Below are 15,838 nucleotides of genomic sequence, written 5' to 3' on the forward strand. Positions count from 1 at the left end.
ATATTGAGACTAATATTTTTCTTTCGGGTTTGAAGCTCCTTCATGTGCTTGAAGATGTAAAATATTTGTATTTTAACGGCGCTGTTGTTAAGTTCATGACTTTGGCCAAATAATATACGATACTAATATTTAGTACAACAGATGGACACTAATTATGTTGTAATGTGCCACGAAATCAGAGTAGCAGAAAAATTTACAATATTGTAGTTTTCTCCGGTTAAGAAAACATCCTAAAGCAAGAACATCATCTATATCGAATATACTGTATATTCTTGCAAGGTTTTCTAAAATGACAAGTGCGCATGCGCATCGTCGTGGAAAATGAGGATGAGACTATCTTACAGATATCCAAAGATCCCTCCTTTTCGATGGCATTTACTCCATTACTAAATAAAATACACAACTAACATTATTGTCGTGAAACTCGTGCAGTGTCTCGTTGACGTATTATTTATATCCCCCCTCGGCCTATCAACGCAGCAGAAAGACACACGCGCAGTCCGTGAAGACGAAGCAACCAGGAAGTGTTGCAGCAATCTGCCCACCGCTTCCCCCGGCAACGTCTGTTATGAAATTCCCGGACACCGCCGTAGGAAAAGCAACCGGGCTCTTAACTGTCGTAATTATTGTCTTCGCGGCTGTTTTGCATTATTTCGACGACGCTGCTTCGGTGAAATACTCAAGGTAACGTGTGAGGCACTCCGGGAAGCGTCTCTTTGATCTAACCGCACGCTGGAAACACCAGGAAACAGTAACAGGCAACGTCACGTCGGCTAAATGTGAATATTGATCATAAAATATAGCGTTAGATAGGCCTACAATGGTCCGGTACCTGTGGACCACCCATGTGAACGTAAAGAGGGAAGCGACGCCATGTAGGATCTCCATTGGGTCATCGGAGCGCGAGCGTCACACGAAACCCCCTTTAGGAAACGTGTGCATTCAACGTTAATTTACCTTTTTGTAAAACATACTCGTATTGTAAAACAAAACTAGGATTGGATTCTAAATTATAGGCATACTCTCGTAAATTCGTCTAAAATCGTGTCGACTCCATTTTGAATTAGTTTAAACTAAATTGAGCAGTTCTTCTCAGGAAACGTATACAATTACAGTGTTTATCTAACTGCAAAATGTATTTCCTATTGATTGAATCAGTATGTGAAAACACGAGTTTATTTATACCAAGACAGTAAACAAACAATGCTCGCACAGCATGTATTTTTTTTCTACATTTGCATACATTTTCTGCATATACCCCGATGTGTTTGATTTGTATTACCAGCACTCGGGCTAAAGAGCAGCCACTTTGTTTTGCAGCATGGCCGAAGACATGAAGACTCTGGAGGGGAACTTCCGGCAGCACAATAAAAGCTGTTTCATCCTCGGCGCCTCCGGGGAAACGGGCCGGGAGTTGCTCCGAGACCTGCTGGGGCGCAACATCTTCTCCAAGATCACCCTCATCGGGAGGAGACAGCTCACCTTTGAGGACAAAGCGTATGAAAACCTGGTTAGTGGGTTCATGCTGGACTCAGTTTACACACACACACATCATGCGAGATGTATTATGTAGAGAGTGACATTTTATTTTCTGTTTTCTTTGCCTCCAGCTTCAAGAGGTGGTGGACTTTGAGAAGCTTGAAGATTATGCTGCAGCCTTCCAGGGCCACGATGTTGGCTACTGCTGCCTGGGAACAACCAGGGCAAAAGTAGGGACTGTAAGTAAAACATTATGAATCAGGAGTGGTACTGACCCGGTGGATCAGTTAAGCCTTTTACTCTTGGAACTGTAGCACAAGTTACCAAAGACTGTGCAAGACTTGGCTGATACATATGCCAATATTTGCAATATCGCCATCACCGTACGTATTATACATGTTTATGTAAAAGAAGATTAATCATTTAAACCACCCCCCCCCCCAGTATCGATATGATATTGCCTTAAACAGGTCAGCATCGGTCGGGGTATATTTTCCGGCTTCCTATGTGTGACGCTCACTTATTTTGGGTAAAATAAAAGCGAATGTGCAGTTGCTCCAGTAGTATATTTTATTCTCATGCCATATATTTAAAAGACAAAGGGCCAGTGCTATTCAGTTACGGATGAATGGTACGGAGGTTTGATTTTTTCTCTTTTTTTCACTCATAGGAAGGATTCATCCGCGTCGATCACGACTACGTCCTAAAATCAGCGGAGCTCGCCAAGACCGGAGGCTGCACCCAGTTCCACCTGGAGTCCTCCAGAGGAGCCGATAAAAACAGCAACTTCCTCTACCTCAAAGTCAAAGTATTTGATTTCCTTATTCTCCTGCCTGTCACTTACTGAAGTCTTCTTCTTTTTCCCCAACTAAATCAATTACATCACTGATTTTTTCCCCCTTTTTTTACAGGGACAAGTGGAAGCCGAGATTGAAGCGTTGGGTTTTGACAGATATGCCATTTACAGACCAGGGTGAGTGTTCTCATTTAATTGATTAAAAATCATCATTACACTTTGTGACCCCCCCCCCCCCTACAAAAAAAAAACCGTGCAGTAAATGTTGTTCGGCTTGGTGTGAACAGGAAGTGACACAAACTCCCTTTTCAACTCCTCCCCTGCTGCTAATTTGGAAGTTTGCCAGGTTTAAAATGTGATTTTACGCTCCGATCGTTCGTCACGTTATCATATAATGTATCATCTTGTTTACACATTAACACGTACATCATGTCCAATTCATACCGCACATGTTTGTGTGCAAACTATTACGACACACACGTGGTTAAACACGCGTGTGCACCCTGTTTATTTCCTGATGATGCTTCGTTGTGACCGACAAATTGGTGTTGAACTCGGTGGGAGGAGCTTGTTGAAGTCAGCTGTTAGCAGCTGTGTGCAGCACAGTCCTTCCTGGATGAACAACAGAACTAACGGCTAACGGAGGTGGCATTGAGTCACATTATAATGCGTTCAAGCTATATTCAGTTAAAATAAGTATTCGGCAGAGGTAAATTACATTATATTACATGTCATTTAGCTGACACTTATTTAAAGTATAATGCTATCATGACATTTTCAAAATGAATCTTGTAAAATTTTGTTTTTGGCGAAAAACTTTAATAAAATCCAGGTGAGATATTTTCACAGCAATATAAAATAGATATTTCACTTCCTGAAACTCACTCGAAGCATCTTATAAATGCATCATTAAAACAACTAATGCAAACCGGATTAAACATTAATTTCTTCTTCGCTTGAATTAAAATAACCACTGAGCTGACAATAACAAAGTAAAAGGTTAATCAGGATGTATCGGGTATCGGAATCGGTAAAGAAAACATGGTATCGGATCCTCTATATTTTACGGTCATGGATGGATCATAATAGTGTGTGTAACATTGTAATGGTATAGTTTTGAAGTGGGGAGAATCAGGACTGATGCAAAACGATGTTCGGCTGTGGAAATGATCTGTTCCTGCACGCCATATCTCTTCCTGCAACATATCTAACCTGTTGGAAAAATAATAGGCGACGAGTCTGTTGGCTTAGAAGAAAGATTTGTTAAGTTTTACTTGCAGGATATTTCCATGTTGGAAAAAGCTGTTTGGCTGCAAAGCGCTGAACATTTTCTGAATAACACTCAAAAGGATATAAACTTTTTTTTTAATGAGCCTTTCTTGCAGGTGGCTATAATATTAAAATCTTTCTGCTGCCCCCGTTCACACCGGCGCGTTTCTTTGCTTCTGCGCTGGTCCTCTTGTCTGTTTCTCTAAACTGGGCCGACTTTCATCCACACTGACTATGGATCCAATTGACCTCATCCAATTCAAAATAACCTAACTATCCCTTTTAATGTACCAAATAAACAATTACAAGCTACTGGGGTGCAGACCATGAAAAAACATTCGATCGCACACTTTTACATGATACAAATGTATTGATTTAGATTAGTTATTCTTGGATGACATATTGAGAATCAATGTTGTTAATTGCCCCGATGGAGAAAAAACATAGATGTCAATTCTGCTGAATGAAGCAGACTCGATCAAACCCAAGACGATCTCTAAATCAATACCTTTTGTGGCTCTTTTTTTTCTTCTCTCCCTCCAACAGGGTTTTGTTGGTAGACCGGCAGGAGAGTCGGCCTGCCGAGTGGATGATCAGGAAGTTCTTCGGAGCCTTTTCGGCCGTGTGTTCCACGTCCATGTCCATCCCAATCCAAGCGGTGGCTAAAGCGATGGCGTCAAACACTCTGCTTCAACCTGAGCAGAAGACGGAGATCCTGGAGAACTCGGACATCACCAATCTGGGGAAAAGTGCAGGGGGAGGTGGGGAAATGTTACCCACTTCCACTGATTTTAAAATCAAGCAATAATTCCTGGTACGGGACTTGCATAAATTGAACTCCTCGAAATCTATTTCTGATATCAAGCCATTTACGTTAGAGGACACAGAGGCGGTGCACCACGCAAACAGGTGGGCATAATCTTCATCGTAATGTTAAGGCCCTTGTCCAGTAAACTCTTCAACTGCACACAAACGGAACAAATAACGCTCTTATTAAAAATGGCTGGGTGGTACATTTTGGGGCTCAGATTTAAATCTCGACCAATTGCGCCATGAAGTCGGCTTCAAAATGTGCCACTCGAGTGATCACTCTCATTTACAGGGGCAAAACGAAGGCTTTTAGCTTTCAAATCAAGGTAATAATTCTGCAATTTGCCTGTTTCTTTTTGCCTGTGGGGGTAAATATTTCTAGAATAAACTCCGCCCCCCCCAACCCCCCTCAAAGAAGTAAACTTCAAGTCATATCCCTGTTGCTCTAAAGCTGTACTTGTGCACAGTTGAAGTGTAACTTTGGTGTTTTTCAACCTGGATCTTTTGTTTATGTGTCTAAGGGATTAATGGGGACAATTATTTTTAAACATTGGTGAATCCATGAAGCCATTGTCAGAAAGCCAAAGGGTCTTTCTATAAATACTTGACTGTAGTTTCCTACACATGTACTTATGTGCTAGATTATTTATGGAGAAAACAAAACGTAAAGCTCTCCAATATATAGAATGCTGACGGTGTATTTGGGTTTGATTTCTTTGGTCTTGAATGCTATTGTGATTTTGTCATCAGGGAACCTTCGCCATTGTGCACCATTTGTGCTCCCAAGTCAACGCACTAAACGACTGCCTTAAAGTAAACGCTTGAGTTTATTCTTCACTACATTAAAATATTGGATGTCCTGAATGTATTTGTATTACGTTATTATAATTATATTACTGTGTGGGTGTTTAATTCGTGCGGCGTCTTTATCTGCGCTGTCCTACGTCTGTGCACTGCAGCATGGGTAATATATTGGATGCAAATCACCACATAAATGCTATTTTTGATGATGAATTTCAACCCATGATCTTATTTCTTCTGAGTTTGTTTTCTTTCATTTTTTTCAGACTTCAAAAATATCATTGTTGTACACAATTGTATTGACTTTATTTCCTTTTTAAATTTATTTTTAATGTTACTGCTCCAAGTGAAGCACTTCAAATTGCCTTTATTTGCCATTGAGAGATATTCAAATAAACTTTTCTGATCTGGCAGCGCCCCCTTGTGGCTGAATGTGGTAACACTCATTGGGCTCCAAACACTTGGCTTCTTTTATGAAGATAAAAACATGCAGTAAAAAATAAAGAATTGACACCTGAGAGTCTGGGTCCATATTTTCTTAACCAAAATACACAAATGTTTGTCTCTTTAGCAGCTATCCGAAAACATATTTTCAGCCAAATAATTAATATTTTGTATTTTAATGTAGATATATTTCTCCAATATTTTACCCATCAAGCTTCCAGAGCTGTAAAGATTTTCTTTGCAATGAATCTTTTATTGACAGACGGTTCATGGTTGTGCTTAGAGCTAAAGTCAATCAATCCATCTTCAATACAGGTGTTTAATATGTGACGAATAAACCCTGTTAAACAGTGTTTAGTGTTAATGTCGAGGTGTTAAAAGTGACATTGGCGTCTCATAAATTAAACTCTGGCGCCATCTTGCGGCGGTCATGTGTAAGTGTCTCTTCTGACACTGCCCGGCCCCTCCCCTCTTTTTTACGTCCCCCGACGTCACCAGGAAGTCCACTGTAACCAAGGCGGCGGCAACATGGCAGAATACATAAACCCACGTGAGTTTGTAAATAGAAGAATTTACAACAATAAAAAACCCAGAAATTGTATCTGTTAAAAATACCAGCGCTCAATTTTAGTCTCGCGAACATTTCTCCTGCGTGTGGTCCATTTAGTTGTGTCTTCAGTTCACGTCACACGACGTGTTAGCGGCCGTTTGGACCGTTGTGACGTCGATGCTAACCTTTCAAACAAACCGTAACGTCACGTTTTATTATTATCTTTGCTTTGACAGGCGGCGATGCACCTGCCGAGGAGATGCCGGAGCTCTCCGACGGGGACGACGATGATAATGATGAAGACCTGTGGCAGTGGGCGGAGGAGGATGAGGAGGACAGTCGGCCGGCGACCGTTACATGTCTGTTCTGTGACAGGTGAGGTGGCGGTTCCATCTTCGGACAGACAATCCCACCTGTCCGTCTCTTCCCTTCAATGGCGGTTTCTATTATAACAAACAAAATATAAAGATAACAGTACTTTTAAAACAAGTAAATATTATGAAATAAAAGTGGCAAGTGTATTTTTTAATGATTTAAAGATGTGCAAGGGGTGTTGAAGGAAATTGTCCTGGGGTGTAGGAGTTAGTGGAAGAAACTGCTTGTGGTCTTAGTCCTGGTCCTGATGGACCGCAGCCTCCTGCCAGAGGGAAGGGACTCTAACAGTTCTCCATAACATAACTAGAACGGGCACTCGGTAGAGCGCATACCTTCGCATATCACAAGATTGGGCATTGAATTATGAACATTTTGGCATTAGTTGCATGCCAATTGGATAAAAAATGACCGTGCTATGGTAAAAAGAAGATGTAGACCTTTTAATGACCTTGACCTTTAACCCGATCGATCCCAAAATCTAATCAAATGGTCCCCGGATAATAACCAATCATCCCACCAAATTTCATGCGATTCGGTTTAATACTTTTTGAGTTATGAGAGTAACACGCATACAAATAAATAAATAAATACACAGCGATCAAAACATAACCTTCCGCATTTCCAATGCGAAGGCAATTATTTGGATATCCATACTCGAGAACCTCAAGAAGTACTATCAATACAAATTCAAGGTTTCATTTGAAATGTTACGACCGCACTTTACTCTTTTTACACGTGCAATAAAGCAAGACATCTGAGAAGCTTTTAAATGTTTCATATTGTGTGTGTCGTCAGGTTGCTGAGCTCCGTGCCTGCCACCCTGCAGCACTGCGCGGCCGATCACCAGGTCAACCTCGTGGAAGTGATACAAAGACACCGTAAGTCGACGAAGATGCTCCCCGTGTCGAGGAAGAACCAGAGGATCGTTCGATGTCGTTGAAATGGCTCACCCTACTCTTCTTCTCCCATTCAATAGATTTAGATGACTACGGTTACATAAAGATGATCAACTTCATCCGGTCCACAGTAAGTAGTGTCTGTAATGAGATGGGATTTAACACCCACATCATATTGTTACATTTTTTTAATGTTGAATTTTTTATTTTTGCACCCACCTTGTGTTCATTTTAACTAAAATAACGTAAAAGAAAAAAAGTATATGATTGATTTTTGGACAAATCTGCATTTATAGAAATGTGATGCATCCGGTCTGACGGGACTGCCAGACGCCCCTTTACCTTGGGAGAGCGAAGACTTCCTGCTACCCGTCCTGCAGGACGACCCTCTGCTGCAGACAGGTGTGGCCAGTGTGCAAAAATACCTTGTGGGAGTTGGGGAGGAGGGAGGGAGGGGGGGAGGGGAGGGGAATCCACCCCCACCCTCCCTCCCTCCACTGTGCTGCAGTGTTACGCTGAAGTCTTACTCGCCCTCGATGAGCAGTATAGCCTCCAAGATTTCACGGACTAAGCCAAGAAAAGTCAACACGGCACCCTGGAACCTGACACACGCACACACACACACATACACACACACACACACACACACACACAGTTGTGTCCCTGTCCAACTTTTCACCTCATAAACAGCAGGTCTGTCACAATTCAGTCACAGCTTCCATGGTCCGGAGTTTGACGAACAGCCTTATCCGATATGTCAACAGATGTTATGAGAAGAAGTTCCAACGTGTGTCACCGCACCACGTGGAACTGGCTTTTTACTCGCTCGCCAACGCGAAAACTCTCCGTGCAGCATGTCGGTGCTGGTTCTGCAGTTGTGACGCGAGAGAGAGAGGTGTAACATTCAATTTAACTAGTGTCGCCCCAATTGACGTAAAAAGGCAGAATGGTTTGCGCAATTGTTTTCCGAACGGTCCCACTTGAGAGTATGGAGAAGGCCAGGTTGCGCAGAGAAGACCAAGGCGATGGTATAAATGGCCCTTCTTTCTTTTTTTCTACCGACACTGCAGTCGATGATTTGTCCCTCTAGAATCCCTCTGAAAAGCCCCTCACAGGGGGGGGGGGCAGGTTTAGTATGCTGTGTAGGTGCAGAGGGCTCGGGTGGAGTGATGGATATTCCGGTTGAGAAAACGCGATGAGATTTACCTTATTCAACCCGCAGTCTGGCTCTAGAATCCGGCCTCTGTGCCCGTCCCGTAAAAGCAACGCCCGATTCTTGCATGGAGCTTTTGTTTTTTTATGAGCGGTCTTTAAAACAGCTGGAGGCTCTGAACAATCGGAACGTAAGCAGATTCTGAAATTTTTTTTTTACATCACTTAACTGTCCCTTCAAGGAAAATGTTTTGTGTGACAGCCATTTCAAATACAATGGAAAACATGCAGCGGCATAAAAACAACCAATATATACAATGCATACTATTATTATAATTAAAAATTGTTTTTGATTAAAACCAGTGTCGGTGGCTGTCGTTAGCCTTTATGTCTTACATCTCCGCTTCGTGTTTCTGGCAGACCCCGAGGAGCTCTGTGAGGACGCCAGCCTGTCGGTGTGCTCGTCCTCCGGGGCCCAGTCCCATGATGCACTGCAGCAGAGGACCCATGCCGCTGAGGAGAGAGCCAGTACTTCAGAGCAGGCGCTGACCAGAGCCATGGACGACCTGCACAAACTCAAGTCAGTGGTGTTTCTGCATTTATTTTTGACAACAACTTTTTCTATATGACTACTATGTGTAATATGTGTCCTATTAGTTTATTTCAACCCTGGGTAGATCTGTGTTCTCCTTTCCGTGATCCTGAGAGAGCTTGCGGCTCTACTTCTGCACTACCCCCCCGCGGCCAGCAGGGGGACACAGTGAACCCAGTATTGCAGCAGCGGCATCAACGAGAGTACCTTGTTGAAGAAGTTTGAAGAGAAGGATATAAAAAGGGAAAGGAAAATTCCACTGCAGCATGGAGGTTAAAGTGAGGAGGGGAGGTAGGAAATGAGAGCGTGGGGGGGGGGGGGGGGGCGGGGGGAGAGAAAGGGAAAATTACAGAAAGAGTGAGGTAGGGGGGGGGGGTTGAAAAGAGAGTTTGGAAGATTAATGCCTCCCGTCTCCTCCGTTTACTGCTACGTCCTGCATGAAGGTTGTGTGTGCTCTGTGCTTTTCTGCTCGCTGCCTTTTGTCCCGACAAGAGAAGTTAAACGCAGATCTGTCCCGCCTCGGCTCAGACTTCTGGCTCAGGGTTTGGTGCTGAACGCAGAGACGAGCAGACCGGCTAACCAGAGCGCCGTGGCCGACCTCCGCGAGGACGAAGACGAGGCCTACTTCAGCTCCTACGGCCATTATAGCATCCACGAGGAGATGCTGAAGGTCTGAGTCGTGCAAACACACACACACACACACAGACACAGACCTGCAGGTCTCATTACAGTCCCCGCAGAGCAAAAGTGGGTTCATCAGCGTACGTCTTGGCTGAGAGATTTCCATGTAGCGCGTGAATAAAAAAGACAAAAATCATCATCTTTATGCACACACTGATACGGAGGACAAGACATTTTCCTCAAAAGTGATAAATCAGCAATAAGCGCAGAGCTCTCATGTGAGACACACCAGCCGTGTCGGATGCTCGAAACGTGGAAATAATTTTTTTACGCTTCTCGAGTGTCGGCAAGCTGGGGTGTGTGTCCGTGTCCTGCCTTCCTATTCTACTTACCGCAGTGCTCAGACATATTCCTGTTGGCTGCCCTGATTGGTCCCAAGCACTGTTAAGTTTTGCGTCACTTGTGCCTGCGTCAGGCCATAAACTCTCATCGAAACCACAGGAGGGCAAAAGAGCATGTGATGAGGGGAGGGGGGGGGGCTTTGCGGTAGAAAGTGTTCAACTCTTGCACAGGTCGCCGTGAAGTGCATCATCTATGACGCGTGTTTCAGAGAGCGCGTGAAAGAGGCGTCACGACTCCTGAGCGTCCTCAGATCAAACGGACGTCCCTTCTGTTACAATAAATCCACTTTAAATGTTGTCCCTGAGACACGAAAGAGGTCGGAATATCTTCATCTTCTGCTTGCTTTTGAGCTCACGTTTAGGTAAAGTGAAGAGTTTTGGTGTCCCCTCGTGGTCGAAACTGAGAAAGAATTATCTTTACTCTTTAACTTCTTATATGAATTTTTAGCCGTCATTTTACACACCATTGAAAACAATATGAACCATTAAAAACAAAAGCAATATATACGATATGTACAATGAAAGAGTTGATTGGTAATATTTCCTCCATCACGCGATAACTATAACATGACTTTAAGTGGTGAGAAACAAAATACAAGTTATCTGTTCTTTGCAAAGATGCCTTCAAAGGTTTCTCTGAATCATCAGCAGACTGAGATGTCTCTAAAGTTCTGGACTTTTACTTTGTGTTGCTGTCCCATAGCAACCAAACACCTTCTGTTAAAATACAAAAGGGTGGATGGACAGCGAGAACAATTAGAGTGGGGCTGCAGCCGATGATTATTGTCATCGTCTATGAATCTGTTGATTGAATAAAAAAAATCTCGATGTCTCAATAATTATGAAATGGAGGGAAATGTCAATCAGTGTTTCCCCGACGACGTCCTCAATGACATCCAGTTAACGAGTGAAGAGACCAGAACATTATTCACATTTAAAAAGCTGAAATCAGAGAAATTTGATTGATTTATTATTACCTAAACCAATTACTAATCATCAAATAGTAATCGTGAACAAATAATCAATCAATCATTGTAGCTTTTAAATTAGAGTGACCGATTACTCTTTCAAAGTGGGCATGTTAGCATTGAACCGCCTCAATTCCACAGTGTCTCGCTCTCAGGAGCTTCTGTAGTTTCTGTATTTCTGTAGTTTCTGTAGCTTATGTAGATTCTGTAGTTTATGTAGCCTCTGTAATTTCTGTAGCTTCTGTAATTTATGTAGTTTCTGTATTTTCTGTAGTTTCTGTAGCTTCTGTAGCTTATGCAGTTTCTGTAGCTTCTGTAGTTTATGTAGTTTCTGTAGCTTATGCAGTTTCTGTCGTTTCTGTAGCTTCTGTAGTTTCTATAGCCTCTGTAGCTTCTGTAGTTTCTGTAGCTTCTCTAGTTTATGTAGCTTCTGTAGTTTCTGTAGTTTATGTAGCTTCTGTAGCTTATGCAGTTTCTGTAGTTTCTATAGCCTCTGTAGCTTCTGTAGTTTCTGTAGCTTCTGTAGTTTCTGTAGTTTATGTAGCTTCTGTAGTTTATGTAGCTTATGTAGTTTCTGCAGTTTCTGTAGTTTCTGTAGCTGATGCAGTTTCTGTAGTTTCTGTAGCTTCTGTAGATTCTGTAGTTTATGTAGTTTCTGTAGCTTCTGTAGCTTCTGTAGCTTCTCCTCCAGAGAGGACGTGCTGGTGTTTGTGGGCAGATTTGATTGGCAGGTTAATTAGCCGGTCCTGACCTGACCTCCAGTGCACATTTCAGGGTCCCTCCCTTTGTATTTATTCCAATGATTTGCTCTGAAGTCTCTCACCGTCTGTTTTGATCTGCTGTTATCTCTGAAGCAAAGGCTTGACATGCCATGCTGACAATAAGGCCGCCGTGTATATCGCAACGTAGACGTCGGAGAAATCTTTCAAATCATCTTTCAAAGGCCAGATTCCCCGAACCTTTAGAAAGCCTGCGTTTCACATTCATTTATTCTGTCTTTTTAATTCTTTGACTGAATATTCTCAGGGCTCAACAATAATAAATGGCTCTCTCGCTTCCTCTGTTAAGAGTTGCACCTGCGCAGTACTGATCGGGTACAGATTATAGGCGTATTATCCGTATTAAATTCATCTTGTTATCGGGCTAGAGCTGTGAGAGATTAATTTACTTAAATAAAGATTAAAAACATGACAATTAACTTGAATCTTTGTGGGGTTTTTCAAAATAATTTTAGAACTGCTAATACATTTAGCTGTTTCTATGGGGGCAAGTCAATTTCTAAAGTTGCCCGGCCGTGTAAAAAATAAAAACACTAACATTGATCCCCGATTCTCTCCACAGGATAAAGTGCGCACCGAGAGCTACCGCGACTTCATGTACAGCAACCCCGAAGTGTTCAGAGACAAGGTGAGCCGAATGCATACAGTTTCTAATGTGTGTATTACATGCAGTATTTGCCGGGTAGCCGGTTTAATTCTTCATCCAAGTCTATTAACGGAAGAAGAAGAAAAGGCGAGTGCACTTTATTAGTTCCTTGAATGTCGACTGCAGAGTGCTGATAACAACCGCATGCAATCCACCACCAAACCCAGAACCTCCCCCCCCCCCCCCTTCTCCACTCACCCCCCCCTGCAGAAAGCAGTAGCCTGTATCATGACCATCCATTATATGGGCGGCTAGATGGGATGAGGCTGGAGAGTGGGGAGGCAAGTTGTGTTGATGGGAACGTACATTATCCCTGTCGCAGAGAGGGAAGTGTCACCTTCTACAGGAAGTGCTGGACGGAGAACAAAACGGGATATCTTTTTGTTTCTGTCCGGTTAAAGAGAGAGAGAGAGTACAGAGAGTACAGAAGATGGAGAATAGAGAGAGGAGTCGTGTCGGCAGTGTGTCGGCGACCCTCTGTGAACCCATAAAGGCAGCGGGACGCTCGCAGGCAGGTTAAAGTCGCCCTAAATAGTGATGCATATAAATGCCATATAGTCACTGCAGCTGTGCCTCGGCCGTTTAACACCAGTCGGGGGTGAAGATGAGCAAATTAACTGTAACCTATGGGAACCTGAAATAGAACGGAGGGCGGGGGCAGTTAAGGTGCTGCAGACAGCATGTGAAACATACAGACTATTAATTTTGATGACTTGTTTGTACAAACGCTGATTCCGAAGCAGCTAGAGGTCACCTGGATGTTGAAGTTCATGTAGTCCTTCAAAATAAACATTGTCAGCCTCCGTTGTCGCTGCTGCTTTGTTCATCACTTCATTACTTGGCCATCTACATATTTGGGTTTTGCAGTGCAGGACCTTTTTTTTCTTCCCCCAACGTAGCACCTAAACATATTTCTCTTCTTCTGCATTGCAAGTGTTGCAGCTCCTCCTTTTTAAAAAAGATATTTAAATGTTCGAAGATTCACAACCAGATGTGACTACGCCACTTTCCCATACATCTTTAGCCGTTTTGTAATTTCCTATCAAACTGTCCGTCGACAAAATCTTTCCCCTGTACCTGTGTTTAAAAAGAAGTGAGGGAGATCTGAGCAGCAACCTTGTTCCCACTGAAACGTACGAAGCCAACGGTTCCATTTCATTGTCACGATTCAGTCGCCTGAATTTCCGGATCAATTAGAGCAGTTTTAGTCAGGCAAGCTTTTTTCTCCCTCCAGTATGTAATATCTCCTCCTCCTCCTCCTCCTCCTCCTCCCATCCTGCAGGTGGTGCTCGACGTGGGCTGTGGGACCGGCATCCTGGCCATGTTTGCCGCCAGAGCCGGGGCCAAGCAGGTCATAGCGGTCGACCAATCAGAAATCATCTATAAGGCCATGGACATAGTCAGGTGAGACACACACACACACACACACTATAGTTGTGAGCCTTGCCTTGCACGCCACAGCGGTCCTTCAAGAGTAGAGAGAGTAGACTAAGAAGAGGCAGAAGCTAATTTTACATAGTGGCCAAGCGGTGGAATTATAATGACAACTTCCGTTGTCAGACTTTCCCCCACAGACTTACATTGGGATATTTTTTTTTTTTTAGTTAAAGCAACTTCCCAGTATGAACACGTCTAGAATAATGTTCCTTCCTCCGTTCATGTGAATGGGAGACGGGGTTAAATGAAACACTAGTTTTCTTGCTCTATGGGCCCCATGGATGCAGGAGGTTCATGTCATTTTATTGAATTATATCCTGGGAAATAGAATTCTCCACCGAGCAACTTTCATAGTAATGAGCATCGTTCTATCAGGGTCTCCTTGTGCAACCGCGGAGCCGACGGGTCCTCTTTCCCTTTGTGTGCGGCAGCAGAGGATTGTGGGAGTGGAGGTCCGTGTGACCTCCAGCCACCTTTTTATTTGTTGCAGCTGGTTGACTTCAATAGAGCTGCTGTCAGCCGTGTGGCCATAATGCACATCATTTACACCTGACTCATTCACCACTCGCCTCTTCTCCTCTGCATGTGGCTTCGGTCCGAGGCCTGCAGTCTCACACACACACACACACACACACACACACACACACACACACACACAGACACACAGACAGACAGACATGTAGATGACCCCCTGTTGGTACCTTTTTAATCGTCCTCAGTCCAATTTCAGGTGGTGTGCGTTTCCAGTTTTCCAGCAGCTCCCTCTCCACAGCGTCAGAGTCATTTACCTCCACCAGAGCCTCCACTGCCCCCCCACCCCAGATCTACCTGCAACCACGTCCTCCATCGCACCCCTGCCTCTAAAATGCATCTTTGAGTTAGGGGCCATTATGACTGCTATTATTACCGTTATGTAAGAAGAGTGTCGCATAAGCAAAACGACGGGGTTTGCTGAAGGGAAAGGACGTTTTAATTTTACAGCCCACTGACTCGCTGTTGGAGAGTGCGTTGGCATGCTGGCTGCGTCGCAGGTTGGCCAGCGGTGAAGATTCAGCTAAAAAAAGACGTGTAACACACCCGCCCCCTCCCCTCCTACACACTCACACATGTACACAGTACACACACAAACACACGCATGCATTCAGACACACACACACTTGCCCGTGGCTCCCTTTTAAAGCGACCGTCCGCTTGGGTTTGCGACGCGCGCGTGTGTGTGTGTGTGTGTCCGCCACTTCCTTGCGATGTTAATATCAGGATTGTAATTAAATTGGCTCCTGTTGGTTGGGCAGGAGCATCCATCTCCCGTCTTCACTCCGTCGGCGAAGTTTAAATGAAAAGCCAGACGTGACTTCTTTCCTTCACAGTCACTTCCTTAATGGATAATGACCGAATCGGGTTTTTTTCTTCTTCTTTTAAATGGCTGGAATTGATGGATTATCCAATTGAACGCTTTGAATTGTGACAACAAAGTGGAAAAACATTTGACATGGATTGATGAAATTCAACTTTTTAATGGTGAACCAAAGGACAGATTATCAGTTTGACTTTGGTTAAAGGCAGCTGATCAGGGGCTCCCGCGAAGACGCGTGGTTCAGGACAAACTCCCGTGTGTTGAAGATTGTGTCGTTCATTATCCCAAATTCACATGAACCCAAACATGACCAAAATCAAAACTTCAACGAGTCTCAACGTGGGGACGGCTGAGCCGAGGGTGCTGACCGCGCGGAGGGTGGAGCGCCGCGGCGTTGTCGGCCATTGGCGAGCCAGAGGGCCACGCTCACACACACAGAGGCAGGGCGGATTAATTCTCCGGTCAGGG

At 43.8% G+C, this 15,838-nt stretch overlaps 2 protein-coding genes across 2 annotated transcripts in view; both read left to right on the forward strand.

The window, feature by feature from the left end:
* The first annotated feature begins 485 nt into the window (after positions 1-485).
* On the forward strand, positions 486-5,673 carry htatip2 (HIV-1 Tat interactive protein 2). Its single transcript, XM_056412696.1, has 6 exons — positions 486-684; positions 1,321-1,510; positions 1,611-1,718; positions 2,150-2,287; positions 2,391-2,452; positions 4,091-5,673. Exons 1-6 carry the CDS (start codon positions 569-571, stop codon positions 4,350-4,352), a joined length of 876 nt encoding a protein of 291 aa, XP_056268671.1. The 5' UTR covers positions 486-568; the 3' UTR covers positions 4,353-5,673.
* A 454-nt stretch (positions 5,674-6,127) lies between these two features.
* Positions 6,128-15,838, forward strand: part of prmt3 (protein arginine methyltransferase 3) — a 49,636-nt gene continuing 39,925 nt past the window's right edge. Inside the window, exons 1-9 of the mRNA XM_056412625.1 lie at positions 6,128-6,149; positions 6,386-6,524; positions 7,320-7,402; positions 7,501-7,550; positions 7,717-7,822; positions 8,993-9,152; positions 9,693-9,834; positions 12,496-12,561; positions 13,862-13,983. Coding sequence (XP_056268600.1) covers positions 6,128-6,149; positions 6,386-6,524; positions 7,320-7,402; positions 7,501-7,550; positions 7,717-7,822; positions 8,993-9,152; positions 9,693-9,834; positions 12,496-12,561; positions 13,862-13,983 — 890 coding nt within the window. The remainder of the gene's footprint in view (positions 6,150-6,385; positions 6,525-7,319; positions 7,403-7,500; positions 7,551-7,716; positions 7,823-8,992; positions 9,153-9,692; positions 9,835-12,495; positions 12,562-13,861; positions 13,984-15,838) is intronic.

The sequence above is a fragment of the Pseudoliparis swirei genome, chromosome 4, assembly GCF_029220125.1.
Source record: "Pseudoliparis swirei isolate HS2019 ecotype Mariana Trench chromosome 4, NWPU_hadal_v1, whole genome shotgun sequence".
NCBI lineage: Eukaryota > Metazoa > Chordata > Actinopteri > Perciformes > Liparidae > Pseudoliparis > Pseudoliparis swirei.

Coding starts and splice junctions, on each gene's coding strand:
- htatip2 (XM_056412696.1), top strand. CDS start 569: ATGAAATTCCCGGACACCGCCGTAGGAAAAGCAACCGGGCTCTTAACT. Junction 1,511..1,610: donor ACAAAGCGTATGAAAACCTG/GTTAGTGGGTTC, acceptor CTTTGCCTCCAG/CTTCAAGAGGTGGTGGACTT. Junction 1,719..2,149: donor CCAGGGCAAAAGTAGGGACT/GTAAGTAAAACA, acceptor TTTCACTCATAG/GAAGGATTCATCCGCGTCGA.